The sequence below is a fragment of the Heptranchias perlo genome, unplaced genomic scaffold (genome assembly GCF_035084215.1).
Source record: "Heptranchias perlo isolate sHepPer1 unplaced genomic scaffold, sHepPer1.hap1 HAP1_SCAFFOLD_326, whole genome shotgun sequence".
Classification (NCBI taxonomy): Eukaryota; Metazoa; Chordata; class Chondrichthyes; order Hexanchiformes; family Hexanchidae; genus Heptranchias; species Heptranchias perlo.
The window spans coordinates 273,130-290,558 of NW_027139338.1; the positions used below are offsets into that span (position 1 = coordinate 273,130).

Consider the following 17,429-nt stretch of genomic DNA (forward strand, 5'->3'; position numbering starts at 1 on the left):
GGGCCTATCGCGACCCGTGGGCCCTGGAGAGGGAGTGTGGGGTGTCCAGTGATACACTCGGGGTCTATCGCGACCCGTGGGCCCTGGAGAGGGAGTGAGGGGTGTCCAGTGATACACTCGGGGCCTATCGTGACCCGTGGGCCCTGGAGAGGGAGTGTGGGGTGTCCAGTGATACACTCGGGGCCTATCGTGACCCGTGGGCCCTGGAGAGGGAGTGTGGGGAGTCCAGTGATACACTCGGGGCCTATCGTGACCCGCGGGCCCTGGAGAGGGAGTGTGGGGAGTCCAGTGATACACTCGGGGCCTATCGTGACCCGTGGGCCCTGGAGAGGGAGTGTGGGGTGTCCAGTGATACACTCGGGGCCTATCGTGACCCGTGGGCCCTGGAGAGGGAGTGTGGGGAGTCCAGTGATACACTCGGGGCCTATCGTGACCCGTGGGCCCTGGAGAGGGAGTGTGGGGTGTCCAGTGATACACTCGGGGCCTATCGTGACCCGCGGGCCCTGGAGAGGGAGTGTGGGGTGTCCAGTGATACACTCGGGGCCTATCGTGACCCGTGGGCCCTGGAGAGGGAGTGTGGGGTGTCCAGTGATACACTCGGGGCCTATCGTGACCCGTGGGCCCTGCAGTGAGCAGAGTTCCGATGGAGACGGACAGCAGCCTGTGGTTCCGTGTCCTTTAGTGTTGGTGAAAAGTTCACTTTGTGTTTCAGTTCATTTATTCATTGTTTCCCGGACAAAAAGGAGGTTCTCGAGTAACTTTGATTTGTTCTGTTGATGACACGGGGGCTTCCCAGAGTCACCCTCCTGGGACATTTATAAACAGCAATCTACCTGTACAATAAGCAGAGTGTCCGCCTGTCGGTCCCAACTCATAAACGAAGTAACTGGTGCAGTTTTTAATTTTCGCCTCGTGGATCCACCTGCAGTTATTTCCATAATTGGTAAAACAAACTGTCCTCGTTACTGCTCCCTGTCCCACCGTGGGATGAGAACCTGAAATGAGGTTTGTAAATATTGATGAATGTGAGCGATCTGAACAGTGCTGGACAGTGAGTGTAAATCTGAGATTAGAAAGTCTGAAATTACCATTTAACCAGCCTGGGCCATCTGTGGAGCAGTGACGGAATGGGACAGCAGTCTCCGGAATCTTCCATCCACCAGAACTGAAAAAATAATCAGAGTCAGACCCGAAACTGATGGAATTTATTAACGGAGAGAGAGACTGGAACCGGGAGAATGTATCGGAAAACGGGGAACACCCTTTACTCTCTGTCCCCGTTCTGCATTCTCCTCTCCCCCGATATCTCCCTTTACTCTCTGTCCCCGTTCTAAATTCCTTCTACCCCAGGTATCTCCCTTTACTCTCTGTCCCCGTTCTGCATTCTCCTCTAACCCGATATCTCCCTTTACTCTCTGTCCCCGTTCTAAATTCCTTCTACCCCGATATCTCCCTTTACTCTCTGTCCCCGTTCTAAATTCCTTCTACCCCGGGTATCTCCCTTTACTCTCTGTCCCCGTTCTGCATTCTCCTCTAACCCGATATCTCCCTTTACTCTCTGTCCCCGTTCTGCATTCTCCTCCACCCCGTGTATCTCCCTTTATTCTCTGTCCCCGTTCTAAATTCCTTCTACCCCGGGTATCTCCCTTTACTCTCTGCCCCCGTTCTAAATTCCTTCTACCCCGTGTATCTCCCTTAACTCTCTGTCCCCGTTCTGCATTCTCCTCTAACCCGATATCTCCCTTTACTCTCTGTCCCCGTTCTAAATTCCTTCTACCCCATTTATCTCCCTTTGCTCTCTATCGCTGTTCTATATTCCCCTCTCACTTCCTTCTCTCACCCTTTTCAAAATTCCTCTCCACCCCTGGTATCTCCCTGTACTATCTCTCCCCTCTCTATATTCACCTCTGGCCCGGGTATCTCCGTATACTCTGTCCGCCTTTTTAATACCCCTCTACCCCGAGTATCTCCCTTTATTCTCTTACCCTGTTCAATATTCCTCTCGAACCCTGGTATCTCCCTCTACTAACTCTCCCCTTTCTATATTCACCTCCGGCCGAGGTATCTCCCTTCACTCTCTGTCCCTGTTCTGTATTCCCTCTATGCCTGGTTTCTCCCTTTCCTGTCTGTCCCCGTTCTGCATTCTCCTCTGCCCCGTGTATCTCCCTTTCCTCTCCGTCCCCATTCAATATTCACTATACCCCGGCTATCTCCCTTTACTTTCTGACCACATTCTATATTCCCCTCTACCCTGCATATCTCCCTTTATTCTCTTTCCCTGTTCAATATTCCTCTCAACCCCTGGATTCTCCAGTTACCAACTCTCCCCATTCTATATTCACCTCTGGATCGGTTATCTCCGTATCCTCTCTGTCCCTGTTCCATATTCCCCTCTACCCCATTTATCTCCCTTTTCTCTCCGTCCCTGTTCTATATTCCCCTCTATCCCAGGTATCTCCCTCAACTCTCTGTCCCCATTCTATATTCCCTCTACCCCGGGTATCTCCCTTTACTCTCTGTCCCTGTTCTATATTCTGTTTACCTCGGTTATCTCCCTTTACTCCCTGACACCTTTCAATATTTCCTCTGCCCCGGATATCTCCCTTTGCTCTCTGTCCCTGTTCTATATTCCCCTCTACCCCTGGTATCTCCCTTTGCTCTCTGTCCCTGTTCTATATTCCCCTCTCACTTTATTCTCTCACCCTGTTCAAAATTCCTCTCTGCCCCTGGCATCTCCCTATACTATCTCTCCCATCTCTATATTCACCTCTGGCCCGGGTATCTCCGCATAATCTCTGTCCCTGTTCTATATTCCCCTCTGGCCCGGGTATCTCCCTTTACTCTCTGTCCCTGTTCTATATTCCCCTCTACCCCGGGTATCTCCCTTTACTCTCTGTCCCTGTTCTATATTCCCTCTACCCGTGGTATCTCCCTTTACTCTCTGTCCCTGTTCTATATTCCCTCTACCCCAGGTACCTCCCTTTACTCTCTGTCCCCATTTTATATTCCCCTCTACGCCGGGTATCTCCATTTACTCTCCATCACTGTTCTATATTCCCCTCTCACTTCATTCTTTCACCCTTTTCAAAATTCCTCTCCAACCCTGGTATCTCCCTGTATTATCTCTCCCCTCTCTATATTCACCTCTGGCCTGGGTATCTCCGTATACTCTGTCCCTGTTCGATATTTCCCTCTACCCCGGGTATCTCCCTTTACTCTCCGTCCCTGTTCTATATTCCCCTCTACCCCGGGTATCTCCCTTTACTCTCCGTCCCTGTTCTATATTCCCTCTACCCTGTGTATCTCCCTTAACTCTCTGTCCCCATTCTATATTCCCTCTACCCCAGGTATCTCCCTTTACTCTCCGTCCCTGTTCTATATTCCCCTCTACCCCGGGTATCTCCCTTAACTCTCTGTCCCCATTCTATATTCCCGTCTACCCCAGGTATCTCCCTTAACTCTCTGACCCTGTTCTATATTCCCCTCTACCCCGGGTATCTCCCTTTGCTCTCTGTTCCCGTTCTATATTCCCCTCTACCCCATGTATCGCTCTTTACTCTCTGTCCCTGTTCGATAATCCCCTCACGCTTTATTCTCTCACACTGTTCAAAATTCCTCTCTACCCCTGTTATCTCACTGTACTATCTCTCCCCTCACTCTATTCACCTCTACCCAAAGTATCTCCCTTTACTCTCTACCCCGGGTATCTCCCTTTACTATCTGTCCCTGCTCCATATTCCCCTCTACCCCAGGTATCTCCCTTTACCTTCTGTCCCCGTTCTATATTCCCTCTATTCCGGGCATCTCCCTTTACTCTCCATCCCATTCTATATTCCCTCTCTGTCCCCATTCTATATTCCCTCTACCCCGGGTATCTCCCTTTACTCTCTGTCCCTGTTCTATATTCCCCTCTACCCCGGGTATCTCCCTTTACTCTCTGTCCCTGTTCTATATTCCCTCTACCCGTGGTATCTCCCTTTACTCTCTGTCCCTGTTCTATATTCCCTCTACCCCAGGTACCTCCCTTTACTCTCTGTCCCCATTTTATATTCCCCTCTACGCCGGGTATCTCCATTTACTCTCCATCACTGTTCTATATTCCCCTCTCACTTCATTCTTTCACCCTTTTCAAAATTCCTCTCCAACCCTGGTATCTCCCTGTATTATCTCTCCCCTCTCTATATTCACCTCTGGCCTGGGTATCTCCGTATACTCTGTCCCTGTTCGATATTTCCCTCTACCCCGGGTATCTCCCTTTACTCTCCGTCCCTGTTCTATATTCCCCTCTACCCCGGGTATCTCCCTTTACTCTCCGTCCCTGTTCTATATTCCCTCTACCCTGTGTATCTCCCTTAACTCTCTGTCCCCATTCTATATTCCCTCTACCCCAGGTATCTCCCTTTACTCTCCGTCCCTGTTCTATATTCCCCTCTACCCCGGGTATCTCCCTTAACTCTCTGTCCCCATTCTATATTCCCGTCTACCCCAGGTATCTCCCTTAACTCTCTGACCCTGTTCTATATTCCCCTCTACCCCGGGTATCTCCCTTTGCTCTCTGTTCCCGTTCTATATTCCCCTCTACCCCATGTATCGCTCTTTACTCTCTGTCCCTGTTCGATAATCCCCTCACGCTTTATTCTCTCACACTGTTCAAAATTCCTCTCTACCCCTGTTATCTCACTGTACTATCTCTCCCCTCACTCTATTCACCTCTACCCAAAGTATCTCCCTTTACTCTCTACCCCGGGTATCTCCCTTTACTATCTGTCCCTGCTCCATATTCCCCTCTACCCCAGGTATCTCCCTTTACCTTCTGTCCCCGTTCTATATTCCCTCTATTCCGGGCATCTCCCTTTACTCTCCATCCCATTCTATATTCCCTCTCTGTCCCCATTCTATATTCCCTCTACCCCGGGTATCTCCCTTTACTCTCTGTCCCTGTTCTATATTCTGTTTACCTCGGTTATCTCCCTTTACTCCCTGACACCTTTCAATATTTCCTCTGCCCCGGATATCTCCCTTTGCTCTCTGTCCCTGTTCTATATTCCCCTCTACCCCTGGTATCTCCCTTTGCTCTCTGTCCCTGTTCTATATTCCCCTCTCACTTTATTCTCTCACCCTGTTCAAAATTCCTCTCTGCCCCTGGCATCTCCCTATACTATCTCTCCCATCTCTATATTCACCTCTGGCCCGGGTATCTCCGCATAATCTCTGTCCCTGTTCTATATTCCCCTCTGGCCCGGGTATCTCCCTTTACTCTCTGTCCCTGTTCTATATTCCCCTCTACCCCGGGTATCTCCCTTTACTCTCTGTCCCTGTTCTATATTCCCTCTACCCGTGGTATCTCCCTTTACTCTCTGTCCCTGTTCTATATTCCCTCTACCCCAGGTACCTCCCTTTACTCTCTGTCCCCATTTTATATTCCCCTCTACGCCGGGTATCTCCATTTACTCTCCATCACTGTTCTATATTCCCCTCTCACTTCATTCTTTCACCCTTTTCAAAATTCCTCTCCACCCCTGGTATCTCCCTGTATTATCTCTCCCCTCTCTATATTCACCTCTGGCCTGGGTATCTCCGTATACTCTGTCCCTGTTCGATATTTCCCTCTACCCCGGGTATCTCCCTTTACTCTCCGTCCCTGTTCTATATTCCCTCTACCCCAGGTATCTCCCTTTACTCTCCGTCCCTGTTCTATATTCCCCTCTACCCCGGGTATCTCCCTTAACTCTCTGTCCCCATTCTATATTCCCGTCTACCCCAGGTATCTCCCTTAACTCTCTGACCCTGTTCTATATTCCCCTCTACCCCGGGTATCTCCCTTTGCTCTCTGTTCCCGTTCTATATTCCCCTCTACCCCATGTATCGCTCTTTACTCTCTGTCCCTGTTCGATAATCCCCTCACGCTTTATTCTCTCACACTGTTCAAAATTCCTCTCTACCCCTGTTATCTCACTGTACTATCTCTCCCCTCACTCTATTCACCTCTACCCAAAGTATCTCCCTTTACTCTCTACCCCGGGTATCTCCCTTTACCTTCTGTCCCCGTTCTATATTCCCTCTATTCCGGGCATCTCCCTTTACTCTCCATCCCATTCTATATTCCCTCTCTGTCCCTGTTCTATATTCCCTCTACCCCGGGCATCTCCCTTTACTCTCTGTCCCCGTTCTATATGCCCCTATACCCCGGGCATCTCCCTTTACTCTCTGTCCCTGTTCTATATGCCCCTATACCCCGGGTATCTCCCTTTACTCTCTGTCCCTGTTCCATATTCCAATCTACCCCGGGTATCTCCCTTTACCTTCTGTCCCCGTTCTATATTCCCCTCTACCCCGGGTACCTCCCTTTACTCTCTACCCCCGTTCTATATTCCCCTCTACCCCGGGTATCTCCCTTTACTCTCTACCCCCGTTCTATATTACCCTCTACCCCGGGTATCTCCCTTTACTCTCTGTCCCCCTTCTATATTCCCCTCGACCCTGGGTATCTCCCTTTACTCTCTGTCCCCATTCTATATTCCCCACTACCACGAGTATCTCACTTTACTCTCTGTCCCCGTTATATATTCCCCTCTACACCGGGTATCTCCCTTTTTTCTCTTACCCTGTTCAATATTGCTCTCTAACCCTGGTATCTCCCTCTAGAAACTCTCCCCTTTCCATATTCACCTCCGGCCCGGTATCTCCCTTTACTCTCTGTCCCCGTTCTATATTCCCCTCTACCCTGGGTATCTCCCTTTACTCTCTGTCCCTGTTCTATAATCCCCTCTCCCCCGGGTATCTCCCTTCACTCTCTGTCCCCGCTCTATTTTCTCCTCTTTCCCGGTATGTCCCTTTTCTCTCTGTCTCCGTTCTGTACTCCCCTCTACCCCAGGTATATCCCTTTCCTCTCTGTCCCTGTTCTATATTCTCTGCAACCCCGGGTATCTCCCTTTACTCCCTGACACCTTTCAATATTTCCTCTACCCCGGGTATCTCCCTTTTCTCTGTGTCCATGTTCTCTATTCCCCTCTACCCCGGGTATCTCCCTTTACTCTCTGACCCTGTTCTATATTCCCCTCTACCCCGGGTATCTCCCTTTGCTCTCTGTTCCCGTTCTATATTCCCCTCTACCCCATGTATCGCTCTTTACTCTCTGTCCCTGTTCGATAATCCCCTCACGCTTTATTCTCTCACACTGTTCAAAATTCCTCTCTACCCCTGTTATCTCACTGTACTATCTCTCCCCTCACTCTATTCACCTCTACCCAAAGTATCTCCCTTTACTCTCTACCCCGGGTATCTCCCTTTACTATCTGTCCCTGCTCCATATTCCCCTCTACCCCAGGTATCTCCCTTTACCTTCTGTCCCCGTTCTATATTCCCTCTATTCCGGGCATCTCCCTTTACTCTCCATCCCATTCTATATTCCCTCTCTGTCCCCATTCTATATTCCCTCTACCCCGGGTATCTCCCTTTACTCTCTGTCCCTGTTCTATATTCTGTTTACCTCGGTTATCTCCCTTTACTCCCTGACACCTTTCAATATTTCCTCTGCCCCGGATATCTCCCTTTGCTCTCTGTCCCTGTTCTATATTCCCCTCTACCCCTGGTATCTCCCTTTGCTCTCTGTCCCTGTTCTATATTCCCCTCTCACTTTATTCTCTCACCCTGTTCAAAATTCCTCTCTGCCCCTGGCATCTCCCTATACTATCTCTCCCATCTCTATATTCACCTCTGGCCCGGGTATCTCCGCATAATCTCTGTCCCTGTTCTATATTCCCCTCTGGCCCGGGTATCTCCCTTTACTCTCTGTCCCTGTTCTATATTCCCCTCTACCCCGGGTATCTCCCTTTACTCTCTGTCCCTGTTCTATATTCCCTCTACCCGTGGTATCTCCCTTTACTCTCTGTCCCTGTTCTATATTCCCTCTACCCCAGGTACCTCCCTTTACTCTCTGTCCCCATTTTATATTCCCCTCTACGCCGGGTATCTCCATTTACTCTCCATCACTGTTCTATATTCCCCTCTCACTTCATTCTTTCACCCTTTTCAAAATTCCTCTCCACCCCTGGTATCTCCCTGTATTATCTCTCCCCTCTCTATATTCACCTCTGGCCTGGGTATCTCCGTATACTCTGTCCCTGTTCGATATTTCCCTCTACCCCGGGTATCTCCCTTTACTCTCCGTCCCTGTTCTATATTCCCTCTACCCCAGGTATCTCCCTTTACTCTCCGTCCCTGTTCTATATTCCCCTCTACCCCGGGTATCTCCCTTAACTCTCTGTCCCCATTCTATATTCCCGTCTACCCCAGGTATCTCCCTTAACTCTCTGACCCTGTTCTATATTCCCCTCTACCCCGGGTATCTCCCTTTGCTCTCTGTTCCCGTTCTATATTCCCCTCTACCCCATGTATCGCTCTTTACTCTCTGTCCCTGTTCGATAATCCCCTCACGCTTTATTCTCTCACACTGTTCAAAATTCCTCTCTACCCCTGTTATCTCACTGTACTATCTCTCCCCTCACTCTATTCACCTCTACCCAAAGTATCTCCCTTTACTCTCTACCCCGGGTATCTCCCTTTACCTTCTGTCCCCGTTCTATATTCCCTCTATTCCGGGCATCTCCCTTTACTCTCCATCCCATTCTATATTCCCTCTCTGTCCCTGTTCTATATTCCCTCTACCCCGGGCATCTCCCTTTACTCTCTGTCCCCGTTCTATATGCCCCTATACCCCGGGCATCTCCCTTTACTCTCTGTCCCTGTTCTATATGCCCCTATACCCCGGGTATCTCCCTTTACTCTCTGTCCCTGTTCCATATTCCAATCTACCCCGGGTATCTCCCTTTACCTTCTGTCCCCGTTCTATATTCCCCTCTACCCCGGGTACCTCCCTTTACTCTCTACCCCCGTTCTATATTCCCCTCTACCCCGGGTATCTCCCTTTACTCTCTACCCCCGTTCTATATTACCCTCTACCCCGGGTATCTCCCTTTACTCTCTGTCCCCCTTCTATATTCCCCTCGACCCTGGGTATCTCCCTTTACTCTCTGTCCCCATTCTATATTCCCCACTACCACGAGTATCTCACTTTACTCTCTGTCCCCGTTATATATTCCCCTCTACACCGGGTATCTCCCTTTTTTCTCTTACCCTGTTCAATATTGCTCTCTAACCCTGGTATCTCCCTCTAGAAACTCTCCCCTTTCCATATTCACCTCCGGCCCGGTATCTCCCTTTACTCTCTGTCCCCGTTCTATATTCCCCTCTACCCTGGGTATCTCCCTTTACTCTCTGTCCCTGTTCTATAATCCCCTCTCCCCCGGGTATCTCCCTTCACTCTCTGTCCCCGCTCTATTTTCTCCTCTTTCCCGGTATGTCCCTTTTCTCTCTGTCTCCGTTCTGTACTCCCCTCTACCCCAGGTATATCCCTTTCCTCTCTGTCCCTGTTCTATATTCTCTGCAACCCCGGGTATCTCCCTTTACTCCCTGACACCTTTCAATATTTCCTCTACCCCGGGTATCTCCCTTTTCTCTGTGTCCATGTTCTCTATTCCCCTCTACCCCGGGTATCTCCCTTTACTCTCTGTCCCTTTTCTATATTCCGTCTACCCCGGGTATCTCCCTTTACTCTCTATCCCAGTTCTATATTCCCCTCCACCCTGTGTATCTCCCTTTATTCCCCCTGTTTCTCTCTGTAGAGTCCGTCTGTTCCCCTTTCCCTGTATCCACTCCCTGCCCCATTGCTCTGACGGATGATCCCGCTCTCCCTGTAGTTCTCAGTCCTACACTCACACTCTGTTCTCTTTTGTACATTTACTCCTCCCGTATCGACTGGTTTACCTGAAATTTCCCCTTCACGTTACCTTTTAAATCTGTACCATCCTTGGACAAGTTTATCATCACCCTCCAACTGACCGGTGCATTGAGTCTCAACACAGTCCGAGCTCCTCCAGGACTGGTCCAGGACTGTGTGATCTTCACACGGGTCAGTGAGTGCGGAGTCTGTGGCTGAGTGACAGAAAGATGTTTAATGTTAATATTAAGTACAGTTAATGTTACACAGCGACTTGTACCCCCCGAAGCACCAAGAACCTCAGATTCACTCTCCGCCCAGGGTGAAAATCCCCCAAATGAAAGCTGGAAACTTTCCTCCTTCTCTAACCCAGGTTTCCATCTCTCTCCCAGCTCAGCCTCCCCCTCGAACTCACTGCTCACAGACAGTCCTCCCTTCTCCTGATTAACCAGCAGCTCTCAGGTAACAGAAAGCACCAATAACGTCAGCTTCACTTCCTCCCAATCGAAAAGCTGCAATTTCAAAGCTGGAATCCAGCGATTCTGTAAACCAGGTTTCGTTCCGTCTCCCTCAAAGTTGGGCTCTGTTTTACTTTTATTAACACAGAGACTCGGGATGTCAGGCTCACTCTCACTCCCACCCTCTCCCTCACTCCCAGCCTCTCCCTCACTCCCAGCCTCTCCCTCACTCCTCACAGACAGATCTCTCTGTTCTATATTAACTGTTCCCTCCCAGCTACAGAATGCCATGTGACCGGGTAAGTAATCTGTGAAGAGGACACAAAGAGTCTGCAAAGGAATATAGACAGATTAAGTGAGTGGGCAAGAAGGTGGCAGATAGAGAATAATGTGGGGAAATGTGAGGTTATTCACTTTGGTAGGAAGAATAGAAAAATAGAATATTTTTTAAATGGTGAGAAACTATTAAATGTTGGTGTCCAGAGAGACTTGGGTTTATTGTACCAGGACACTCAGGAAGTTAACATGCAGGTACAGCAAGCAATTAGGAAGGCAAATGACATGTTGGCCTTTATTGCAACGGTGTTGGAGTACAAGAGTAAGGAAGTCTTACTACAATTGTACAGGGCTTCGGTGAGACCTCGCCTGGAGTACAGTGTACAGGTTTGGTCTCCTTATCGAAGGAAGGATATACTTTCCTTAGAGGCGGTGCAACGAAGGTTCACTAGATTGATTTCTTGGATGAGAGGGTTGTCCTATGAGGAGAGGTTGAGCAGAATGGGCCTATACTGTCTTGAGTTTAGAAGAATGAGAGGTGATCTCATTGAAACATTGAAGAATCTGAGGGGGCTTGACAGGATGGACGCTGAGAGGTTGCTTGCCCTGTCTGGAGAGTCTGGAACGAGGGGGCATAGTCGCAGGATAAGGGGTCTGCCATTTAAGACTGAGATGAGGAGGAATTTCTTCACTCAGAGGGTTGTGAATCTTTGGAATTCTCTACCCCAGAGGGCTGTGGATGCTCAGTCATTGAGTATATTCAAGGCTGAGATCGATAGATTTTTGGACTCTAAGGGCATCAAGGGATATGGGAATTGGGCAGGAAAGTGCAGTTGAGGTCGAAGATCAGCCATGATCAGATTGAATGGCGGAACAGGCTCGAAGGCTATCTAGAGATATCATGGGGTATCTCAGTCCCCAGGTGAACACTGAGTGGAGATGGTGAGGGACACTCGATGGTCAGTGAGAGATATCATGGGGTATCTCAGTCCCCAGGTGAACACTGAGTGTAGATGGTGAGAGACACTCGATGGTCAGTGAGAGATATCATGGGGTATCTCAGTCCCCAGGTGAACACTGAGTGTAGATGGTGAGAGACACTCAATGGTCAATGAGAGATATCATGGGGTATCTCAGTCCCCAGGTGAACACTGAGTGTAGATGGTGAGGGACACTCGATGGTCAGTGAGAGATCTCATGGGGTATCTCAGTCTCCAGGTGAAATTAGATTCGGAATAACTTTCTGTTGTCTGTTCTTCATTGATAAAAATATAAAATTACATAATTATATGAATATTGAATATATCAACACTGAAACTATAAATAAATTGGAGGCTGAATATAAATAGTATTTTAATAATATTTTATATAAATCCTGTGATAAATATACTCTTTAAATACTGAGAATATTGATATCAAATATAAATAAAGAGAAATATAAGATCTGAATGTAAAAATAACCAATAAATGACGATGGGAAATAGAAACAAAGATATAAATGTAAACGATCATTTAAATATACAAATATATAAAGATAGAAATTAAATTTAAAAACAAATACATTGAGCTAAATATTGGAGAGAAATGTGTAAATATAATTAGAATATTTACAATATTCTCAGTCTATTTGTGTAAATAAAGAACAAGGATTTCAGGACATCTTAAAGATAGAAAACTTTCTCAATTCTCTTCAGGTGAAATCCAGAGTCCAAGAAAGAGGAGAATAAATCATAGAAATCAATAATGTAAATATTTAATACCGATTACAAAGGCACAAATTTTAAATCAAACTCGTCATTAAAAGTATAAAGAATAGAAATTGAGGAATTTAAATATAAACTCCATGTTTGAATCTCTCCAATCAGGTTTCTGCCCCTGACACAACCCTGAAACGGCCCCAATCAAAGTCCCAACTAACATCCTGTGTGCCTGTGACCGTGGTGAACTCTCCTGCCCCCTCGCTGACCGACACTGGTTCCCAGTCCGCAAACGCCTCTGATGTACAATTTTCATCCTGCTGTTTAAATTCTTTCATGTCCTCGCCCCTCCCTATCTTTAAGCCTCCTCCAGCAGTACAATCCAACTCTCTCTTTTCTTCTAACTCCAGCCTCTCGGACATCTCCTCCTCCTCCCCCCCTCCCCCACATTCCATTCGGCCCACCATTGGCGGCCGTGCCTTTAACCACCAAGACCTCAAGTTCTGGAACTCCTTCCCTGAGCCTCTCCCCCTCTCCACCTCCCTCTCCTCCTTTCAAACCCTACTTAAAACACACTCTTGGACCAAACTTTTGGTCACCCCTCAAACATCTCCTTCTCTGTCACGTCATCCATTTCTTTGATCAGATCTCTGTGAAGCACCTTGGGAAGTTTTTCTACGTGAAGAGTTTAAATAAACACAACTTGTTCTTGTTGTACAAAGAGTGAACTTTGTCGATAATGAAAATTACTCACTCAGGTAACCCAGAATCAGCAACAGAGTCCTCATCTCACTGGCTGATATTCTGGAAAGAAAAACACGGAATTAGTATTAGAGAGCGTTAAAGGGATAGGGGATCAGAGGGAACTTTAAATAGGGAGTGGGACTGGGAATCAGTCGGTATATCTATCTATAGTGGGTGAGATCGACCTCTCTCCCTCACTCGGACCCTACAGAGGTGAGATCTCCCTCACTGAGACCCGACAGACAGAGGTGAGATCGACCTCTCTCCCTCACTGGGACCCAACAGACAGAGGTGAGATCTACCTCTCTCCCTCACCGAGACCCTACAGACAGAGGTGAGATCTACCTGTCCCTCACTGGGACCCCACAGACAGAGGTGAGATCTACCTCTCTCCCTCACCGAGACCCTACAGACAGAGGTGAGATCTACCTCTGTCCCTCACTGGGACCCTACACACAGAGGTGAGATCCACCTCTCTCCCTCACTGGGACCCTACACACAGAGGTGAGCTCCACCTCCTTCCATGTCCTCGATAAACACCAATTCCTTGACTCCAATCTTTCCCTGTTTCTCTCTTCAATCTCCAAACCCCCAATGATTAAACCACATGTGGTCCTGACCTGCCGTCTCTCTCCTCCAGGTCCCTCTCTAGTCTCCCTTTATAGACCCCCTTCTGATATTCACACACAGGTCATTACTGAGCCCTGTATTGGGACAGGACAAGCTGCACACCCCTGACTCCATACTTTGTAAGTGACAAACTTCTGAGCATGTTCTAAAAGTCCTTTCATACCTGACTGCTCACCAGAGTGTCCGAAGGAGGTGTCGCTGTGTGAGATGGAGTGAGTTCAGTTCACCTGCACCCTCCTCAGTCTCAGGTACGACCTGCTGTGAACGGTGTCAGACTTAGTGACAGCTCATCCACTGCCACCTATCACATCGGAGTCATGTGTGACTGAGGCCAGTGCTGGTTGGCTGAAACATTATCTATTACTGATGGTCTATAATATGGCTTAATCCATGCAAATTAAAGACTTTGAGTGAAATGGACCTGAGATAAACAAACAAATAAATATCTCTCCTGGGCCCTTAGTAACCAGCCGGGCTTTGGGGCTGAAAAATAATTTGTCTTCAGCTGCCCAGCATCAAGGGTGGGGGGAGATTGGAACTGGGGGGAGGGTCTGAGCAAGTTATGGTCAGTAATGGGTCAGTATTGGGGAATGGGCTGTGTATATTGGAGTGTTAATGGTACTGAGTGTTAGAGAGAGAATATTCACAGGATAAATCCCTCCCATATCAGTAATGGGTCAGTATTGGGGAATGGGCTGTGTATATTGGAGCATTCATGGCTCCTGAGTGTTAGAGAGAGAAAATTCACAGGATAAATCCCTCCCATATCAGTAATGGGTCAGTATTGGGGTGATGTCCAGAGGGGATTGTTGGGACAGAGAAAAGGGCAGAATGATCCAGGGAGGCAAACGGGAGGACGTTCATCTTTGTTCTCTTCAGCACATCGGAGGTGGGACAATGTCGGCCTGTAAAAAGTGGAGCTTGTTGTGTTTGTCAGAGGATGGTCACAGAATGAGAACAATGGACTCTTCATATCAGAGGCACAGATAAGATCTCCCAAAGGCCACAGATGAACATTTCGCAACACATGCAAACAAGATTGAGGAGAGAGACAGAGAGAGAGCTGGGAGAGTGTTTGAGTAACCAAGACACGGGACATTGTGAGGCCCCTGACCAGATGTCAATGTCCCAGACACTGACTGCTGCTCACCCACTAACATTGGGACAGTGAAGGGACTGCGATCATCTCTGTATTTAAATTTAAAGTCAAACATCACCGAGGGTGTGTTTATCGAAGGATTAGTGTAATCTGTACACCTGAGGGAGTTACTGATAGACCATTGCCCCAATACTGACAGGTAACCGAAATGGGTGGGATTTCTCTCTGATATCGGTGCGATTGCTCTCTGATATGGGATGGGATTTCTCTCTGATATGGGTGGGATTTCTCTCTGATATGGGTGGGATTTCTCTCTGATATGGGTGGGATTTCTCTCTGATATGGGTGGGATTTCTCTCTGATATGGGTGGGATTTCTCTCTGATGTGGGTGGGATTTCTCCCTGATGTGGGTGGGATATCTCCCTGATATGGGTGGGATTTCTCCCTGATGTGGGTGGGATTTCTCTCTGATGTGGGTGGGATTTCTCTCTCATGTGAGTGGGATTTCTCTCTCATGTGAGTGGGATTTCTCTCTCATGTGGGTGGGATTTCTCTCTGATGTGGATGGGATTTCTCCCTGATGTGAGTGGGATTTCTCTCTGATGTGAGTGGGATTTCTCTCTGATGTGGGTGGGATTTCTCTCTGATGTGGGTGGGATTTCTCTCTGATGTGGATGGGATTTCTCCCTGATATGGGATGGGATTTCTCTCTGATGTGGGTGGGATTTCTCTCTGATGTGGGTGGGATTTCTCTCTCATGTGGGTGGGATTTCTCTCTGATGTGGATGGGATTTCTCCCTGATGTGAGTGGGATTTCTCTCTGATGTGAGTGGGATTTCTCTCTGATGTGAGTGGGATTTCTCTCTGATGTGGGTGGGATTTCTCTCTGATGTGGGTGGGATTTCTCTCTGATGTGGGTGGGATTTCTCCCTGATGTGGGTGGGATTTCTCTCTGATGTGGGTGGGATTTCTCTCTGATGTGAGTGGGATTTCTCTCTGATGTGGGTGGGATTTCTCTCTGAAGTGGGTGGGATTTCTCTCTGACGTGGGTGGGATTTCTCTCTGACGTGGGTGGGATTTCTCTCTGACGTGGGTGGGATTTCTCTCTGATGTGAGTGGGATTTCTCTCTGATGTGGGTGGGATTTCTCTCTGACGTGGGTGGGATTTCTCTCTGATGTGAGTGGGATTTCTCTCTGATGTGGGTGGGATTTCTCTCTGACGTGGGTGGGATTTCTCTCTGACGTGGGTGGGATTTCTCTCTGATGTGAGTGGGATTTCTCTCTGATGTGGGTGGGATTTCTCTCTGACGTGGGTGGGATTTCTCTCTGACGTGGGTGGGATGTCTCTCTGATGTGGGTGGGATTTCTCTCTGACGTGGGTGGGATTTCTCTCTGACGTGGGTGGGATTTCTCTCTGATGTGGGTGGGATTTCTCTCTGACGTGGGTGGGATGTCTCTCTGACGTGGGTGGGATTTCTCTCTGACGTGGGTGGGATTTCTCTCTGATGTGGGTGGGATTTCTCTCTGATGTGGGTGGGATTTCTCTCTGATGTGGGTGGGATTTCTCTCTGATGTGGGTGGGATTTCTCTCTGATACGGGTGGGATTTCTCTCTGATGTGGGTGGGATTTCTCCCTGATACGGGTGGGATTTCTCTCTGATACGGGTGGGATTTCTCCCTGATGTGGGTGGGATTTCTCCCTGATGTGGGTGGGATTTCTCCCTGATATGGGTGGGATTTCTCTCTGATGTGGGTGGGATTTCTCCCTGATGTGGGTGGGATTTCTCTCTGATGTGGGTGGGATTTCTCTCTGATGTGGGTGGGATTTCTCCCTGACGTGGGTGGGATTTCTCTCTGATGTGGGTGGGATTTCTCTCTGATGTGGGTGGGATTTCTCCCTGATGTGGGTGGGATTTCTCTCTGATGTGAGTGGGATTTCTCTCTGATGTGGGTGGGATTTCTCCCTGACGTGGGTGGGATTTCTCTCTGACGTGGGTGGGATTTCTCTCTGATGTGAGTGGGATTTCTCTCTGATGTGGGTGGGATTTCTCCCTGACGTGGGTGGGATTTCTCTCTGACGTGGGTGGGATTTCTCTCTGATGTGGGTGGGATTTCTCTCTGATGTGAGTGGGATTTCTCTCTGATGTGGGTGGGATTTCTCTCTGATGTGGGTGGGATTTCTCTCTGATGTGAGTGGGATTTCTCTCTGATGTGGGTGGGATTTCTCTCTGATGTGGGTGGGATTTCTCTCTGATGTGAGTGGGATTTCTCTCTGATGTGGGTGGGATTTCTCTCTCATGTGGGTGGGATTTCTCTCTGATGTGAGTGGGATTTCTCTCTGATGTGGGTGGGATTTCTCTCTGATGTGGGTGGGATTTCTCTCTGATGTGGGTGGGATTTCTCTCTGATGTGGGTGGGATTTCTCTCTGATGTGGGTGGGATTTCTCTCTGATGTGAGTGGGATTTCTCCCTGACGTGGGTGGGATTTCTCTCTGACGTGGGTGGGATTTCTCTCTGATGTGGGTGGGATTTCTCTCTGATGTGAGTGGGATTTCTCTCTGATGTGGGTGGGATTTCTCTCTGATGTGGGTGGGATTTCTCTCTGATGTGAGTGGGATTTCTCTCTGACGTGGGTGGGATTTCTCTCTGATGTGGGTGGGATTTCTCTCTGATGTGAGTGGGATTTCTCTCTGATGTGGGTGGGATTTCTCTCTGATGTGGGTGGGATTTCTCTCTGATGTGGGTG

General features: G+C 48.5%; 1 protein-coding gene across 2 annotated transcripts in view; it reads right to left on the minus strand.

Annotated features, from left to right (window-relative positions):
• The window catches only part of LOC137311313 (uncharacterized), a 44,568-nt gene extending 31,417 nt beyond the window's left edge, over positions 1 to 13,151 (minus strand). For both annotated transcript variants that reach the window (XM_067978603.1, XM_067978602.1), the window contains exons 1-4: positions 12,964 to 13,151; positions 9,849 to 9,993; positions 1,089 to 1,165; positions 834 to 995 (exon numbers count right to left, since the gene is read on the minus strand). In XM_067978603.1, coding sequence (XP_067834704.1) covers positions 834 to 995; positions 1,089 to 1,165; positions 9,849 to 9,993; positions 12,964 to 12,997 — 418 coding nt within the window. In that variant the 5' untranslated portion in view covers positions 12,998 to 13,151. The remainder of the gene's footprint in view (positions 1 to 833; positions 996 to 1,088; positions 1,166 to 9,848; positions 9,994 to 12,963) is intronic.
• Positions 13,152 to 17,429: the final 4,278 nt, after the last annotated feature.